At 54.8% G+C, this 18,808-nt stretch overlaps 1 protein-coding gene across 1 annotated transcript; it reads left to right on the top strand.

Moving 5' to 3' along the window:
• Window positions 1-938: 938 nt before the first annotated feature.
• LOC122391869 lies at window positions 939-4,118 on the top strand (the record flags this gene model as incomplete). Its single annotated transcript, XM_043386171.1, has 2 exons — window positions 939-1,518; window positions 2,229-4,118. Coding segments are annotated over exons 1-2 (2,470 nt in total), but the record flags the coding sequence as incomplete, so codon positions are not given.
• Between the last annotated feature and the right edge of the window lie 14,690 nt (window positions 4,119-18,808).

Here is an 18,808-nt window from a genome sequence, read left to right as displayed (position 1 = left end):
TCGTTATCTCACGCATCAAGTACTGCCTCTCAGTTTATGGCAATGGGTCCCAAAAAAATTTCGATCGTCTCCAAAAAATTTTGAACTTCGCTGCTAGAGTCATTTTCGGTCGCCGTAAATTTGCCCATGTCCCTGACCTGCGAAAAAAGCTCGGGTGGTTGTCCCCGCGTCATATGGCTGATTACCAAACCCTTGTTATCGCCCACAAAGCCATTCAGCGCGGCGAACCCGAGGAATTGGCAACCCTGTTCGTCACAAACAGCGCTGTCCGGGAGAGACACTCCAGGCAAGACCACCTCTTTCACCTTCCGCGACCACGGCTGGAAACGGGTAGGCGGCGGTTCGGCTATCGAGCCGCTGCTCTACTCAACAGTCTCCCAACTCAGCTGTCGCAGCTGTCTCCCGCCCCCTTTGCCCGATCTGTTAAAGCCGCGATAGTGGACGGGGCATCAACTGATCGTCGCTGACCAACGGGTTGGTGGGTGGGTGAGTTGTACCTGCATGCTACTACGAAAGTGTCTCTGTCCGTGCTTTGACGTGAGTGAATGTGTGAATGCTGTGAATGTTTAGATTAGTAACCGCGGATACGGATTCTGAGCAGTAATCGCCACGCACTTTCAGAATGTGGATCGCTCATGATTGTTCAATACAATACAATACAATTGTCGCGTAGGGTCGGCGTCGGGTCATAAGTGGTCATAAATGGAGGTCCATGTGCCACACATGTGCGCGGCAGCAGGGACACGCCGGCCCGTATATCGGGCGGCCCGGCTGGACATTGGGAGACGGGCGGGCAGTGGAGAGCAGGGCAGGAGAGAGAGAGGACGGGTCGGTGTGCGCGTTGAGATGTCTGAAGGGTGAAGAAATACAGTCTACGTTAGACGCAAAGTTTGAATGCCACAAGCTATTTCGGCATTTTTCTGACAAGTGGTGAGAAGATGCCGAGTGTCGAGGAGGAGACCAGTGACGCCGCGGGAAGAGCGATGATGGAGGTGACTCCGGCGTTCGACGCCAGGACTATTCCGGAGTTCGACGGAACTGGAAACGTAGTGGAGTGGCTGGAGCAGGCTGCTCTCCTGTGCGAGCTGCGATCAGTGTCCTTGATGGCTGTGTTGCCGACTCGCCTGCGCGGCGGTGCTTTCGCGGTGTGGTCCCGAATGCCCGCAGCGACTCGTCATCATCTGCCCAGTGTGAAGGCTAAGCTGCTGAGGGCCTTCGCCATGGACCCGTTCACCGCGCAGGCGGAAATGGCACGGCGTCGCCTTCATCCCGGAGAGACGGCGGATGTGTACTTAGCGGCGCTGCAGCAGCTCGCTGAGTTGATGGGAGGTCTGCCGGAGAGAGCTATCGCCATCACCTTCGTCAATGGGCTGCCGGAGGCTGCGCAAGCTGCGGTTCGGGACGGGCTCGGAGACGAGTTTACTCTCGAGTATGTCCTGGACCGAGCGAGAGCCGTGCTGTCCAGGACAGCAGTCACGGCAGCGCCACCGGCGGCGGCGGCGGCGGCGGCGGCGGCGAGTGGGCCATCACGTGACATTTCAAGGTCAAGTCGCCGGCCGGCTCCGATCAGATGCTGGATATGTGGTCGCCCAGGTCATGTCGCCCGGATGTGCCCAAACGGCTGCGGCGGGGGAGCTGCATCAGCGCCAGCACCTCCTCCGCCGTCCACCGAGCCGGCAGCAGAGCGCCGGTAATCCAGATGCTGCTCGACGGGCGACCGTGTCACGCGCTGGTGGACACGGGCTGCGAGGAGACCGTAGTGTTCGCGGGTTGTGTCGATAAATGGGATCGATGTGAGACAAACTTGACCGCGGTGAATGGGAGTGCCGTGCGATGCTGCGGGAGTGCAGAGGTGCTGCTGGAGGCACAAGGCCGGCGGGCGGTGGTCCGTGCTGTGGTAGTGGCGGAAAGGTTGTTGGGTGTTGACGTGCTGTTGGGCATGACCGGGTTAGAGGCGCTGGGTGGTGTGTTTGTTAGTGGTGGAGAGGTGCGTTTTGGTGGTAAAGTGGTGACGGGGGAGCGTTCGGGGTGCGCCGGTGTTAAGGCAGAATCGAGCGGTATGTCGGCAGCGGTGTCTCAGGGGCGTGGTCCAGTAGACAGACAAATCGAGACGGCTGATTTTGTGGCTAAGTTCAGCGACGGAAAGTGGACAGTTTGGTGGAAATGGGCCGACGGAAAGGAGCCAAAACAACTCAAGAATACTGTGCCGCAATATCGCGTGCCGGCAGAGTCGCAGGAGCGGTTCGACGCAGAGTTGCGGCTGTGGATCGAGGAAGGGTGGCTACGGCCGTATAATGAGCAGGAACACGGGCCGGTGCGTGGCCTAATTCCGCTCATGGCAGTCACCCAGGAAGCCAAGGACAAGGTCAGGCCGGTGCTCGACTACCGTGAGCTGAATGAGCACCTGGTGGCTCATACGGCTGAAGCTGATGTGTGCCGCGACCAGCTCCGCAAGTGGCGGCAGCACGGCGACGATGTGGCCGTCATCGACCTGAAGAAGGCGTTTCTGCAGCTGCACGTGGCCCAGGAGCTGTGGCCGTTTCAGACGGTAATCGTGGACGGCCAGCGACATTGTCTGACAAGGGTCGGATTTGGTCTCAGCGTTGCAAGCGGCATCATGCGAGCGGTAGTGCGGGAAGTTTTGGATCAAAGTCCAGAGATCGCAAAAGCAGTGCTCCCGTACGCTGACGACCTGCTCGTTAACGAGACGCTCATCTCTGCTGAGCGGGTGACCGAACATTTTGCCGCATACGGGCTCTCGTGTAAGCCACCGGAACGGGTAGCGGATGAGGCCGGAGCCCGGATGCTGGGGCTCCGAGTGAGACGCCAGTCCGGCGGTGACGGCACACTGAGATGGTCTCGAGACGGCGTGACACCAGCTGAGCCACCCGGGGTGCTGACCAGGCGGTCAATCTTCGCCTGGGCGGGTCAGCTAACCTCACACGTGCCCGTCGCCGGGTGGCTGCGGCCGGCCGCCGCCTGGCTGAAAAGGGCGGCGAACAAGGTCACCAAAGATTGGGACTCACCGATCACTGACGATGACCTGCGCAAACAAGTCAGTGATGTGGCCCGGCGGCTGGCAGAGTGTGACCCGGCACGAGGACAGTGGTGCGTCTCAGGAGACTCGGTGACGGTGTGGACTGATGCCAGCTCCATCGCCCGCGGCGTAGTGCTAAGTGACCCCACCACGGGTGAGGTTATCGAAGACGCCGCGTGGCTCCGATCTGACAGTGACTCAGACATGCACATAAACCTATCGGAGCTGGATGCCGCGCTGAACGGTATGAATATGGCGGTGGCGTGGGGATTCAAGCGTGTGATCCTCCGCACAGACTCTGTCACTGTTCAGCGCTGGCTGACCGACGCTCTGACAGGCCGTGCCCGACTGAGAACGAAGGCACAGTCGGAAATGCTGGTTCGGCGGCGGGTGGCCGTTTTCAAGCAGCTCTCCAGCGAGTACGACCTCGTCGTGACAGTGGAGCTCGTGCCGTCGGCTGCCAACCGTGCAGACGAACTCACGAGAGTACCAAAAGAGTGGATCAGAACCGGAAGCGAGCAGCCGACAGGTGTGGTGGCGGCCGTCAGGACAGCTCGACCGGAGGACATAATGGCGGTGCATGAAAGTGTGGGACACCAGGGAGTGCGGCGGACGTGGTGGTATGCGCGCCGAGAGCTGGGAAAGAGCGTGACGAAGTCGGCCGTTCGTCAGATCGTTAGATCGTGCCAGGTGTGTGCGTCGATCGACCCAGCCCCGTCGCGCTGGAAGCATGGTGCCTTGGCGGTCGAGCGCAACTGGGAGCGGCTGGCAATGGACGTAACCCATTTCCGCGGAAAACACTATCTTACCGTGATTGACTGTGGGCCGTCGCGATACGCCATGTGGCGTGAGATCCGCCGCTCTGACGGGAGCGAGATCGTCAGACAACTCGAGGCTCTGTTTTTGGAGCGAGGAGCACCGGCCGAGCTTCTAATGGATAATGCGACCGAATTCAAGGGTCGCGAGCTGAAGGCGTTCGCGGTGCGGTGGGACGTCGAGCTGAGGTATCGCGCGGCCTATGAACCTGGTGGGAATGGCATCATCGAGCGCCACCACCGCACCATCAAAGTGATGGCCGCCCGTCAGGGATGCACCATACCAGAAGCCGTGCACCGCTATAATGTCACGCCCAAGGACGGGCGTGATATTACCACGGCCCCGATACATGGTGCCTACCGTCAGGCTGGCAGAGACTTGTGCGTGCAGTCACAGGGAAACACAGCTGCTCCTCCTCAGACGGCCGGCCAGCCTGGTGTGTATCAGCCCGGTGATGCGGTGTGGGTCCGAAAACGGGGCGATCGGTGCACCGCCGTGTCAAAGGAGGGCACTGTCACCAAAGTCGTATCCGCTCAGACGATTGAAGTGGATGGAGTCCCATGGCACGTGCGGAACATTCGTCATCGTCTTGCCAACAACGGTGACGACGCAATGGCTGCTTCGACGGATGATGAGCAGGAAGAGGAGATCGCCTGTCCGGTTCCGACCGCCCATGTGCCTGGACAGCTGGCCATTGAGGCGCCGGCGGCGGTGGAACCGTCAGAGCTGACCCCAGCTGTCGCGCCGACCGAGCAGACCGAGCCGGTCCCTCGAGCAACAGCTGAGACGGATGGCGGTGCCGGAACAGAGGAGCGGATCCATACAGTGAAAGTTGTAAAAACAGAAACTGAGGGATTGTCAAACGACCGTGTGAACGAAGGTAGAGCGCCAGCGGAAAGTGTAGATAATATCGATAGTTATAGTGACGTGCTAAGAAGGGGTTTGCGCTGCAGGCGTGCGCCGCAACTCTTCGGCGCTCCCATCCCCCATTAGTTAAATTGTAGTTAGATGTGTTCTTTAGGAACAGGGGGGAATGTGTCTCTCTGTTTGTTCTTGTTCACATAGTTTGTATTCTAGCCTTGTCGCGTAGGGTCGGCGTCGGGTCATAAGTGGTCATAAATGGAGGTCCATGTGCCACACATGTGCGCGGCAGCAGGGACACGCCGGCCCGTATATCGGGCGGCCCGGCTGGACATTGGGAGACGGGCGGGCAGTGGAGAGCAGGGCAGGAGAGAGAGAGGACGGGTCGGTGTGCGCGTTGAGATGTCTGAAGGGTGAAGAAATACAGTCTACGTTAGACGCAAAGTTTGAATGCCACAGTATGCTGGTGGGGTCCCAGTTTCCAGCAATTTAACCAGTATACGCTACCCTTTGTAATGGTACGGTGTAGGAATGCTCTTTGGTTGTGTGGCTGATAGCGACAGCAGCTCACGCTAAAAAGCCTGCAATCTGTACACAAAGTTGAAAGCAGCTCTACAGACCTGCACGAGTCTGCTATCGTCCACGTTCAAACAGCATATTTCAAATGGGTGTTCGACATGGCTCCAAGGAGGTTTGCATAAAAGTCTCTCGAGGAGGTATGTCAGCAATCGAAAACATTACTCGGCTTGACATAGCCCATCGCTCTGAACGGTAAACTGCGCGACGGCTCAAATCAATGTCTGCTCAACTGGGCCTACATCGAACTATGCTCGGAATGTGCTGTTTACGCGGCCGCTGCCCGGCGGTGGCCGAACTGCGGCCGACGCCGGCGCCAGCCGCCGTATTTGCATTGGCAGACGGCGTTTAGAGGCGTTTTTGGTTCGGTCTCCAGTGCGGGGGGGCTCGGAGAGCCTGCTTACCTCCTCAGCGTGCATTGATGTGTCGAACAGCGAGCGACTCTGCGGCCGACGCCCCGGCGCCGGTGGCCGGAGCTGACACCCCTGAAAAAGGCCAGAGCAGACGTCAGCCTCGTCCCACGGCGGCGCCAGGGCAGTGTTGGAAGGGGATGGGGGGGCTGGGGAGCTGGCAGCGACCACTGGTCAGCCGGCGAGGTATTCACGAAACGTCGGCCGACGGGCCGCGTCGGCAGTGGCCAGACGTTTGCCAGAGCCGACCGACCGCCACCTGCTGTGTACTGCGCAGGGGGAATGGCAGCGCACCGCACACCGTCCCAAAGTACCGGGAAAATGAGTCGGCGTTAGCATTAATTGATATGTTGGCCAGCATTGTCACATTTTCCTTAAAAACGTTTACATAATCCTTTCCTGAGACGGTCATTGACCTCACGTATGACGGATGGGCGCAATTCGGGAATATCTGGTTCTCCTTGGGGCCTACGAAGGAAATGACCTGTCAATTGACGATGCGGAGGAAGGGAGGTCTTATCAAGAGCGGGATGTCATACAGGTTACAAGTTATCATAATTTATAGCAAGCCATCTGGTAACGGATGAGAACGTGTCAAACCCAAATGAATCGTGACGCTATTAAATTAGTGCAACGCTCTGAGCTTCGGATCCAAGATCTTTCCATGTGTGGTCCAATAGTCGGCTGGTGAGGCTGGTGCAACATTAACAGCCTCCTCCTGGCAGGCGTCCAGACCAAGAGCCATGGCCATTGGCCATTCAACCGCCCCGACAGAATAACTTAAGCGTCACTAATGGTTCAAAAATAAAACTGAATCGCTAGTTTATATACGTCCATCTTAGTTTAAAGTTTAATGTTCAGAGTTCACATAAGCGTAACCCATCACAAAACATTCCACCGTTTGCGCTTTTGAGGGGTAAAAAGGGATCAACCAGTCCAGTGATACATATAAGGCACTGTTTTGTGTGGGAGTGGCCCGATTCGGCCATGCTGACGCCAGAGTTATTTTTAGCCCGTCTCGCCGTGTCAGTGACACGCTGTCACGGCGCGGGCCACACGGACACGACATGCGGGCCGACTCCGGGGAACGGATTGCGTCAGGATCAGGAGTGGTCCGTCTGGTCGAACCGGGCCGGGCGGAAATGCTGACCGTGGCAGGACGGGGACGAGAGACGGGATCGGGGACGGGAATGGAGACCGACGGCGACTAGCCGAGACGTAAAAGACGGAGAGTTATTAAAGAAGAAATAGGGGAGCCGAGGGTAGAGACAAAGACGGGAATAGAAAAAGATCAGAGACAAAAAAGGGACGGACCAGAGCGGAAACAAACGCCAGAAACATAGACTCAACAGAATACTGTCACTAAAACCGTACCCCGCTATGAGACTAAAAACATTAGTAGTACTCGTTGCTCGGCTGGTGATAAATGGATCGTTGGCGCTGAGGCGTTACTGACCTCCCACTCAGAGCAAACTACTAACCGGGCGGTTAGCTGTCCATTATTTGCAGTACACGCTGTCTGCATGGCGTGACTAGAGCTATCACTCACCGCCTGAGGGGCCATCGCACGTGTGCCACACGACTGGACGAGAGCAATGTAATGACTTCATTAGCAGCGCCACAGTAAAACGGCCAGTCACCGGCCGGCCGCCGCGGGCCCGGGCTGCTACTGGTGGTATACGGCTCGTGCCGATCGGACGGTTATAGCTCCACTCAGCCGGGCGGCTGTGGACTGGGGACTGACCGGGTCCATTCCGGTCCGGTCCGGGCAGGGGTGGGGGTGGGGGTGGGGGTGATCATGGTCACTTCCCGTCCGCCACCGCGTGGGTGAACTACTCACCGAATCAGGCCCGGGACCGGTGAGTCATTGGTCGTCCACGGGACTGCACGGGACTGTCCCCGAGTTCGAACAGCTCGTCCTATCAGACACTTGACACACATTTAGGTACAGAGGCAGCTACTGACGCACGCAGACACACATACATACATACACAGAGAATGACACACCACGCATTCTGACACAAACAGACAGATGCCCCTAGCTAAACTATAACTCTATCGTCTTCACAGAACTGGTCCACCACCCAGACGTCTGTGCTCGGACGAGTGCTCTTGAACTTCGGCCAGTGTGATTATATACAACCCCACCAAGTCATGGGCTGACAACAAAGGGCATTTGTTGCTTGGCTTAAGCTTTTGTGTCCGTAAGGGCATATGTAAGGCACACCCAGATTCAAGATCTGCTGTTTCAGGCCAAATGTTTTTCTTTGTCGAAAAGAGATCCCAGGCCGGGCCAAAAGTCACGTCGGAAAGCGACGAGTCACTAGTCTCCTTCTATTGTTTGGTGCGACTGATTTAAACTTCAAGCTTGAAAAAAAGCTTTTGTTTATTGACCGTCTCGAACTAAGTATCGGTACCGTGTGAGCATCGATCATGAATATTTTACGACTGAATCTGCTCGGTTTCATAAATGGGACAGACCGACATGGTCACGATTAAAAAGGAACATTTTCCGTCACCACCCACCACGTCCTTGATCCCTGACTTCTTCATAAGCCCACCAGCAGTGTACCGCCATTCATCGACCCCCGCAGCAGCGCTCATCCTTCGGCTCACCCCTGTCCCACCCGGCTGTTTGCACACGTGGATCGGGAGCTAGCAGCTGGCTGAGACAAATTAATCGTCGACAACTCCGGCGCGTTGATGCGTTAATCGGTGACGCCTGTTCTGAGCAACAGGCTAACTGCTAACTGAACAGTCGAAGACAGCGACAACTCTGGTCGATTACGACTGGCGCTCATTTATTGCTGAAGGATACATGATGAAGTGGCATTGAGAAGTGTGCATATTTCCAATCACCGCTCACCGCTGCGTGAGCAATGCGCATTTATCGTCCAAACGGCTGGAGAGTGACGTGGAAAGAAGGCGTGTCACTGAGGAGGGCCCCCATATTTCACGTCAAGGGCTGTGTCCCCTTGGTCATGGTGGGTTTGACTCCGACCTCAGTGACCACCACCGTCGGCCGGGCGACGTCCCTGGCAGCGACGCTGGTGACCGGCAGCGATTCGGACCATAACAGACAGCAGGGACGCCTATGGACGCCAGTGACTACCTGCTAGCGATCAGTGCTGGACAGTCACATTGGCGACTGGTGGTGACATTGACCAGTGAGTACCGAGTTGTAACACTAGCAGTGACAGTGCAGCGACCCTGGCGTCTGACGGTCATCTGAGGCCTGTCACAGGTCGCAGCCGAGTGTCAAAGGTCGGTCGGTAAAAGGTCGCGACATTGACATTAGAAGGACGGAGCGAGGAGTGGGGATAGCAGCTGACAAATCTGCCCCGGCTGTCCCTCCCGTCCAACAACCCGTCCAGCTGAGCAGTCCTACTTCTTTTCCCTCAGCAGTTCTTATCCCTTCCTGCCCAGCAGTCCGTCCTACTCAGAGCGAACTTCTGGGCGCCCTGACGTTCGCCCCATTCAGAAGTCTCCCATCCAGTAGTCCGTCCCATTCACCACTCTCCCATCCAGCAGTCCATCCAGCGTTCCCTCCTACCCGGCGTCGCGGCGAGCTGGACCTGCCGACGGCCGGTGGCGGGCCCGCTCGACGGACGGGTTTTTGTCGGCTGGCTCGGCCCGTCAGACATGCACGGCGTCGTGGCCGTCGGCGGCCAGGTCGCCAGGTAAAAACGGCCGACACACGTGAGCCGAATGGAGCAGCGGCCGGCTCAGGTGAGCGCACAGACGGGGACACGGGAGGCCAGGGAGCCAGATGTGTCGGGTCACCCGGCCGTGGCCACGTGGGTTCCCGGTCCCGGGTTAACCAGGCGTGGCCACGTGGCTGCAGCTCCGGCGGAACCAAAGGCATATGGACTGCAGGTCCGCCTCAGCGGCAATGGCCACGTAATGTGTGTATTGGATTGGATGTTTGTCGGAAGGAACAACGGGGCCAATTTGGCGCGTTTCTGCTAATTATCAACGTGATAAGAACAATAAAGGGTTCGTGACAATATTTAATTGCAGCATTAAAATAATAAATGTTTCACTCCAATCTAACAAACAGTAACAGCACTAATCAATTAAAGGGACAGTATCACCATTTTGATGAAATTTGACATTGCATAGGCCCCACCTTTCTGGTCCGGGAACTGAAGACCGATCCTCGAAGCTCCACACCGTTATCCCGCTATCGCCGCTCAAAGTACGAAAGGTGTACTACACTTTGAATCGTGCTTCACTATCTTCACTGTTCAAATGTTTGCGCCGTTTTGAATTGATCGCCAGTAATAAAACTTTTACCCTGGTCATTTCATCAAATTTTATAAAGCCAAAACGTTTTTCGCACTTATTCATCACAGTTAAATTCATTAAATAGTCGTAGGCAATTTCCGCTGTTTCCTTCGGATTCTAGCGGCTCAACAAAGGAATTCCTCCAGCTTGAATCACAATCTCCCTCCAATGTATGACGTTTATCACGTGATTGTCACGTGATATTTTCTCCCATTGTCAATTGTCACGTCCAATTGTCACTCCCTCCAATTGTCACGTGATATTTTTATAGGCAATACCTAAGGCTACCTCTCCCTAAGGACAACTCAATCAGAAGAACGACCGCGTAAGCGTGGCGTCAATAATGTATTATCTGCGCCAGTTCTGTAGTAATTTGGCATGCTTCCAAACTGGCGGCCATGCTTGTATAGTGGTGGTTCGCTCATGAAAAAGAATCATGAAAATGAAATGTGGTTGCAATATTTTTCACCGAGTTCGGTCCTCAAACTATGTTTTTCTGATTCAGAAAAATAAGAAATGCTAGTAAAAAAAAAAATCAGCTCCATACATTGATTTTTTTTCGATGATACTGTCCCTTTAAGTTATTTATGTGCATTCAATGAGGCGGGCGGTTAATTGGCAGTGTAGCTAATCGCCGGTGTCCCACCGCGGCCTCTGATCGGCACCCTCTCTCCCGGACCGGAGTGCCCCGATCCTGGCTCCCGGGTCCGCCGATATCGCTCCGACCGGATCCAACGGCTCAGGTTCGCTGCCGCTGGCCGCGGCCGTTCGGGGGCACGGGCACGAACCGATCGGAAACTTCCACCCCAGACCAGACGGCCGCCGCTCGTGACGCGCTGACGTGACGCGACGCCACCGCGGCCGTGACGGCGCACGGAGGGCGTGACGCGCCGGGCACGGGACACGGATGGGAAACGGTGACGGGAGGGAGGAGCAAAGGAAACGTTGAAGGGGGCGAGGACATGTAAAAGGTAATGTTGGTGGGTAGGTTGGGTGTGTAAAAGAAACTATGTCATATCGGTCAGGTTCTTCATACGGATCACGGGAGCTTACCTAATCATATTTTGATAGGCGTGGAGGGCTGTCGCTGCATACCATTTGTCATGAGTACCCAGCCTTATCTGAGCAAACATTGCCGCGGGCTCCGAGTATCACATCAGTCGGGACAGGCACAGAAAGAACGATTATAATCGATCGCTTTCATCGGCAGCACTGCATGGGTGCGATATTGAAGCACCACCGAACCCAGAGGCACACGGCCCCCTTCAAGAGGTGACAAAGCTTGGTCAGAGTTTAATGGCGAGACTATCGGACACATTCCTTATGATAAAATCGGCATATTGGAATGGGGCTTGACAAACAGACAACGGGTCAGTTTAGAGAGCCAAACGTTGAAACACATTTTGGTAGCGCATGTCAATTCTGAAGTCAATAAACGAAAAGGCGACGCCTCATTTTCTGAATGTTGTTGATGTCAGAACATAACAATGGTCTTGTTATTCGGCTCGCCTCATGAGCTCAAAGTGAACCGATTGATAACTTTTTGGGAAAAACGTCTCGCCGGTACGTGGATCGCGCTGACTTTGACGTCCTTTGATTGACGTCCTCGGACGTCAGACGTCGGTCCGTGCTTATTGTTCGCAAATTAGCTTTTACCTACGACGGCTAGTGCAAGTTCGTATGACGCTCCGTCAAGAGTTTCATAACGCGGCCCCTCCGATTTCCATTGCCGGTGCGGCAGTCGGTACTTACCATGAGGGAAGTTTACCATTGCTCGATATGGAACCGTCCCCGTCACCAGTTGGTCCACTATTCCGCCACTATTCCACCGCTGCTGGTCCACACTCCACCGCTAGTCCACAGCCAATCAACTGTTTCCACCGTGTGTCACAACTGACGTCCGTCCAGCGTGTGGCGTCAGCCGCTGCTCGACTTTTCCACATCACCCGCGCTGCGCTGCCAGCGTGAAGTGTCAATCTCAGCGATTCACGCCGACCGGTCGGCTGTCTCTGACCGTATTGCATCAGAAGTCTGTGCATCATCTCATCAGAGCACCTGGCGACAGTCGACGCAGTGGTGCCATGACGGTCTGCCGAGGCCCGAAATCGTCCTGCGCCCTCCCAGAGCCATCTCTGGACACGCCACTGCTACTGACTGTCTCAAACACGCGCCCCTAACATCAAGCCATCTCTCAGTGAGAGCTCTCGTGTGAGCGCCGGTGAGTTACTGACGGCTGTGTCACTGCCTGGGTGCGCCTCTGCGTGAGACGGGCGACGGCGCTCGGAGCCGTCAGTGAGGCCGGCCTGTGCGCGCCTGTGTCGGCCGTCCGGCGCTCGGCCGGCCAGACGAGTTTACATGAGGCGGTGGCGGTGTGCCGACTGCCGGTGCAGGCTGGCCTCGGGACGATCCGGGGTACGGCAGGCTGTCTGAGCTTGTCTCACGACGACGACAAGCACCTGCATGTTCAGTGGACGGTAGGGAACGAACACTGGCCCGTTAAACTCAGAGAGCAGATATTGGGCCCGTCAGACTTAGATACCGGGCTCGTCAGACCAGAGAGTGGATATTGGGCCCGTCTGAACTAAATCGAACCAGCCAAGTATCTGACTGTACTTCCTCAGTGAATGCAAGGTCACACACATTCAGTTCAGCGTATGGTGTGTTCGTCCTGTGCACACTGCACAATGCACAGTGCACACACCTCCCACCCAGTCAACGTACCGGCTGCCTCGCCTCGGAGGAGCACGCAAGCCAGCCGTATAGAGCGCGTCCCATTTGCAACACAGTGTCTGGAGACACGTCATGACGCAGACGATGAGTCAGCCGCCGACGTCCCGACTATCCTGGTGATTTGGCCAGCTGCTGACGAAACACCGCCGGCTATCACAGTATCACACCCGACAGCCTTTGCCCACATCCTGTGCGGGCCACGCACGTCCCCGCCCCGCCACTGTTGGTGACGCTGCGGCACCCACCGCGCACCAGCCACGCCTCCGTGACGTCATCGCCGTGCTTTCCGCCCACGGCCGCGGCCGAATGTGGTGATCCGGCCCGAGCTGCGCGGCACGACCGGAGCGGCGCGGCGGTCGGCTCAGCGGCCACAACCGGTCGGCGCCGACCGGTCGGCCACGCCGCCTCACCTAAAAAGGTCGGCGGCGCCGGCACGCGGCCGCGCCGGTGACAGCGGCCCCGGACGGTGACAGCGGCGGCCCGGGCGCGCAGCAGTGGCCGCGGAGCCTGGTCGGCAGCACTGCAGCAGTGCAGTACAGCGGTACTGCAGCGGCCGCAGTCGGACCGCGGCTGTGACAGCGGCGGTCGGCCGACCGGCCCTAAGCCGGACGTGTTGTTTTAGTGGCTCATTTCCAGCGAGGGCGCCGACTCGACGGTGCGGGCGGCGAATTTAGCGGGGCTCAAGGCCCGGGCCGCGGTCGGTGCCGAGTGGCAGAGTCAGCTGATGGGCGTCGGAGCGGCGCGCAGCTGATGGAAGGGGTCAGCTGACCGGGCGCTCACCCCCCCCCCCCCCCTCCGGCGGGCCTGCCATCGGGGGGGGGGGCAGCGCACCACCGGGCGAGCAGTGACTGAGGGCCGCAGCTGGGCGCCACTGCCCCCTGCAGCGGGGCCCATGCAACTCCGGCTGAATGATAGAGCTAATAGCCCAATAGTCATAGCGAGCCGCCAGGTTGGAACCCTGATAAATTGGCCAAACATTCTTGGCATTTTCAAAATGATTTCAGTGACCAATATTGATATGAAATAACTAAGGAACCATAAAGCTGCTAAAAGCACGATGCGATGTAAAGTAAAATAAAAGAAATTTCTTCCATAAGTGTGCGGTATGTCCTGCTGCTCAAAATCAAACTGTGTATGTGCAGTGTGCACTGTGATGCAACATACCGTTGGTGGCATGTTGCATCAGACGACAGCAAAAGGCGTCGGACATTGCTGGTCGAGTGGCTAGTCTGTCACCGACCAAACAAACACCAAACGTCTCCTGGCGCCAAACGTGTTTTTAGTCGACCCGTTTCTTCCAGCATCGACGGGAATATTTCAAACAGGCGAGTGTGGTGCGCGGATTAGTATATCCGTCGTCCGATGTTTCGACGCCAGCTAGGGCAGATAGGCGGCTGGAGAGCCTGGGCAACTCAACGTGACGCTCAATCAGACGGGCAATGGGCAGCTAAACGTCAGTTGAGCCCGGCGGCCCACTGGACCATTTTTAGGACAGTTGAGTCAAGCAGCCCTTCTGGACAATGTTTAGGTCAGTTGGGCCGGCAGACCCCTGAATCGTGTTTAGGTCAGTTGAGCCAAGCAGCCTTTCTGGTCTCTTGGACCATGTTTAGGTCCGCTGGGCCAAGTAGCCCTTCTGGACCATGTTTAGGTCCGTTTGGTTCGAATCGGCCGCCATTTTACCAAGTTCTATTCGGCAAATATCGACTGCACCATGCATGCACCTGGCAGTTACCGGCGGCTAAGACACGGCCGAGTGAAGTTCGGCGGCCGGATCGCTGTACGATCCTCAACTCAAGGCGAGAGCTCACCATCGCGACATAAACTGAATAAACCCTTTAACGATCGATACATCAATCCGCTATTCATGGACAAGTGGGTCAAGGCTGTGTAATTGAAATAATTTTCATTGGCGATCTAATTTGTAATTGCCGTCACGTTTGGGGTCACGGGTTTTTCATAAACGACACAATTATAAAGTGAGGATGCAATATCGCTTCCATGAAGTGCCTATACCATGAGCTGAAGGTAAAGAGCATGCGCTGTCTTTCAGCCATGCAATCGATCGCCAAATGCTGAGGTTCCCGTCAGTGCTTCAATATAATGAATTCTTAAACGACGACAGGTATGTACAATTGTGCATATGTGTTGATTCTATCCAACAAACAATTATTGATAAACGATAAAAATAACTTTGATCCATACGCGTCCGCCAGCGTCCGTTAGCGTTTATTTTAAGAGGACAAACTCGGATACTTTTTATCGGGTTAGTGCCTTTAAGACTACCTATTTTAAATTTCATGGCTAATAGAGTAAAAATAGATTTAGGATCCACCTACACCCCTTATTTTATGCCCACTTCGAAGCAGAAGGAATAGTTCGAGCCGAACCAAAGGGTTCGAGGCTGCAAAATACCTAGGGGAGAGCGGGGTGAGTTGTATCATGTCCAAGTTGTATCAGGGCGAATTGTGCCAAACTTATCCAATAGATAGCGCTCGTGACACGACCAGTCGACGAGGTTTTCCGGGTGCCATCTTTCCCTGTTCTGTCGTGTGGCTGGGTGGACGCGTCTCGAGGTGAGAGCCGATTTTATGTTTTTTTAATGGCATTCAAAAAAAATAGGTAGCAGGAAAATGTGTGTTTTGGGCATTTAGATGTGCACGAATTTCAAAGATCTCCGTAGCGGTGGTGAGGGTAGGTTCTAAGGCTGCGTGAGTGAAAATGGATTTCTCCAGCTGTCCGCTGTTTTTGAGCACGAAGATGTTTTTTCCAAGATGGCGGCGAGGTACATGTTGTATCAGAGCCGGGTGGGGTATGTTGTAACATGTATGTATGTATGTATGTATGGGTATGTTGCTTTTGATCGCGAAAGCTAAGCCCTGGCTCGCGTTTGTAGGTAGCTAGTCAATACTCGTTCCTTTTCGGCACAATGTGTTGGCTGCTTTGCTCTTAACGGGTCACTTTTGCGTCTAGTCTGTTGATGTTTCGTTCGTTTCGATGTTTCGTTCGGATTGACCAAGTTTGGTCTAATAAAAGTGAAGCCTTTGAGCAAATACATTGTATTAACCCCATTTAATGTTGTTGTTATGTTCAAAACCAGTAGCAAACACACTCCCTGAAACGTGAAATAGTGATACAAATTACCCCACCATGTGATACAACTCACCCAAGCCATGGGGCAAGTTGTATCAAAAACATTGCTCTCTTCGGCAGACCGTAGAAGAAAAACTAGTAGAGGTAACGGAAAAGTTACCTTGCACAAAAAAGCAGAAGAATCAAGGAAGGAGATAGTATGGAAATAATGAGTTTATCACGGATAGTTACGAGGTTATGGGTCTCGGAGTAAAAACTGATACAACCCACCCCACTCTCCCCTATTTGATTTATAGATAAAACCAATTTCTATCCACATTAAAATCCCTTAGCAATATTGTGAATTGACAAGCATCAAACCAATAGGTAGGTATATAAAAAAGATGCAAGACACATAGGTACCTAAAACGGACAGTGCCTTTAGTGCACTGACGTTGGTCAGCTGGCCTAATGAATGAATGCAGCAACCAGTTTATTTCATTTAATGAAAAATACTATTATTAGGTAATGACTCATATGCTGCAGGTGCCTCAAAACGGCCGCTCCACAGTTCACATTCAATTCATTATTCACAGTAGGTGCTCCTCCGACGGTGCGCCATGCCCGTCTCGCAGCGGCCGGGGTGGCACGCGACCCCTCCCCTCCCCCCCCCCCCCCCCCCTCCAGCCCTCCGCCAGTGCCGTCTGCATTAGTGGTGTCAATTTCAGAAAACGTATGTCCAAAGTCCGTCCAATGTCCAAAGCTTACGTCGACTGTCCGTCCAAAAATGTCCAAGCCAGCCATTTGTCCAAAGATGTCCGACACATACGCAATAGTTTACGCTCAACACTGTTATTTAATTTGCTTTTCATGTACCGTTACCAGCTCAAAAGTGTTAATCATATTGAAAGCAGAGCTTTCTAATAGCCAATAAATGTTAACCCTCGCCGGCACAGGCCATTTTGAGTCCTTCGACGGCATAAGGGGGGGGGGGGTTGGTACGACCCCCCCCCCCTCGCGTTTGGCCCCTGATCGAGCTAGAGCTTCGCGGAAAAAACGAGCGTGTTGCCCGTCACGAGAGGAAGCCGATGATATCCAATTTTAAGGTCCTAGGTCATCGGGTGACCTTCCAGGTCAGGTCAATGACCCGAAAACCGGGAAAATCGGGACTTGTTAGAAAGTCGTAAATTGTGGCTGCTATGTAGTTTTCTGGGGTGCTGATCACGAATATCGTGTTAGTTTTGATCAGAGATGATGTCTTTAAGCATTTAGACCAGGTCGGGTCAGGTCAGGTCAGGTCAACCGGTAGGGGTTGTGACGGGTATTCGTAATACGTATCCACCGCCTCGGACAGCTTCGTAACATGTTACGAAGGCACCAAAACTACTTCGTAAATGTTCAAATGGTTGCTAAATTCGAATTCAGCTCCAAAACCTAGCCTAGAAACATGTAAAACTCGAAAAAGTGAACCGAGGTCACCCGAGGTCACCAAAGGTCAATGACCTGACCTGACCTTCAGGTGACCTTGACACCCACCCTAATGCATGGGAGCAACATCAAATCACATGTTTGAACGTTTGAAACCACGAAAAGCTTGCAAACGCGCGGCTAATGCGAGCCGACATGCGCCTAACCGCGATTTCGGCCAAACATGGTCACAGAAAAGAGGTCACAGGTCAAAGGTCATTGGGGTCAGGGTCATGAAATTTTCAGGGTAGGTGTAAAATTGATCAATGCGAGGGTACTGAAAGTTTCGTCGCGATCGGCCGCTTTTTACGCGAGTTATTTGCGAAAAACCTTAGGGGGGGGTTGCATCAACCCCCCCCCCCTGTGCCGGCGAGGGTTAAACACGATTACTTTTTAAAAATGTTGAGTTGTAGCAAGCGATTGTCCAAAGTTGTCCAAAGCCTGCTGCCATTGTCCAATCGAATTCCGAATTGGACATTGGACAAAATCGGAATTCCGTAGATTCAAGTTCCGATTGACACCACTAGTCTGCATTCCTTGGACGCCGCGCCACCCCACTTGACCGGCAGCCGGCCCATGACCGTAAAAGGCGGTCACCACAGCTCGGGGAGACCAGAAGACCCATATGGCGGCGGCGCGTCTGCCCGCGGCCCGGAACTCACCTCTGCCGGTGCGTGATGTCGCAGACCCGCCCGGACCCACGGCAGCTGACCGCTCACTGGCGCGCCCCGTCGCTAGCGCGTCCACCCGTCTGACGCATCGGCGCCCCGCCGGCCGGGGGCGCCAGCTGCGCGGTCAACGCGCGCGCAGCCGCCCGACGCGCGCTAGGCCCCGCCCACCGGCCAATCACAGGCGAGGACGGCGCTCGCCAGGCGCGCGTGCTCACTTCCTGGTAATATTGATTCCCATGGGTAAATATGCGGTCCAATCACCGGGGAGAGAGTGCGGCACGTCTCCCGGGTGAAAAAACAACATGGCGGTCCGAGATGACGAGGGTGCGGAAAGACAGGTGAACGACGCAGCAGGCGGGAAGCGGAGAAGACTGGAGAGGGCTGCGGGGGCTCGATTCTCCCTAGGCTTACTTTGATCTGATAAGGGATGAGGATGGTATATTTTTCTAAAGGCACATGTAAAAAGGCACATTGAATGCGGTCCTGCGCCTGCAGAGAAGCTCAGCAGTCAGCTAAAATACGGTTTCTCCAAATAAAAGAAAAAACTTCTCCGATTCCGATTCCTTACGCACTGCTGTGCAGTTTAGAACAAATTTGTTCTTACAAAAGTTGCTTAGCTTTCTTTTTTTATCTAAAGAAAACCTAAATAATCGTCTATTTGCCCAAATGCCCCTCCCCTTCCTTGATCCGACGACCGACTGTGCAATCATGGTATCTATTTGTGCGATGAAAACTCACAAAGCCTAACGACACAAAAATCGTTCCGAATTCTATAACTTCCATTCTCCATTATTTGCAAAAATGCTGCGATACATTTGGCCGCGTCAGTCGTCGTACTACTCACGAGTCACGAGTCACAAGACACTAGCCGTTTTCACGACGGC

This window comes from Amphibalanus amphitrite, unplaced genomic scaffold (assembly GCF_019059575.1).
Source record: "Amphibalanus amphitrite isolate SeventyFive unplaced genomic scaffold, NRLGWU_Aamphi_draft 000459F_arrow, whole genome shotgun sequence".
Lineage (NCBI taxonomy): Eukaryota > Metazoa > Arthropoda > Thecostraca > Balanomorpha > Balanidae > Amphibalanus > Amphibalanus amphitrite.
The sequence above is the reverse complement of the archived record's forward strand: the minus strand, read 5'-3'. Positions and strand labels throughout refer to the sequence as shown.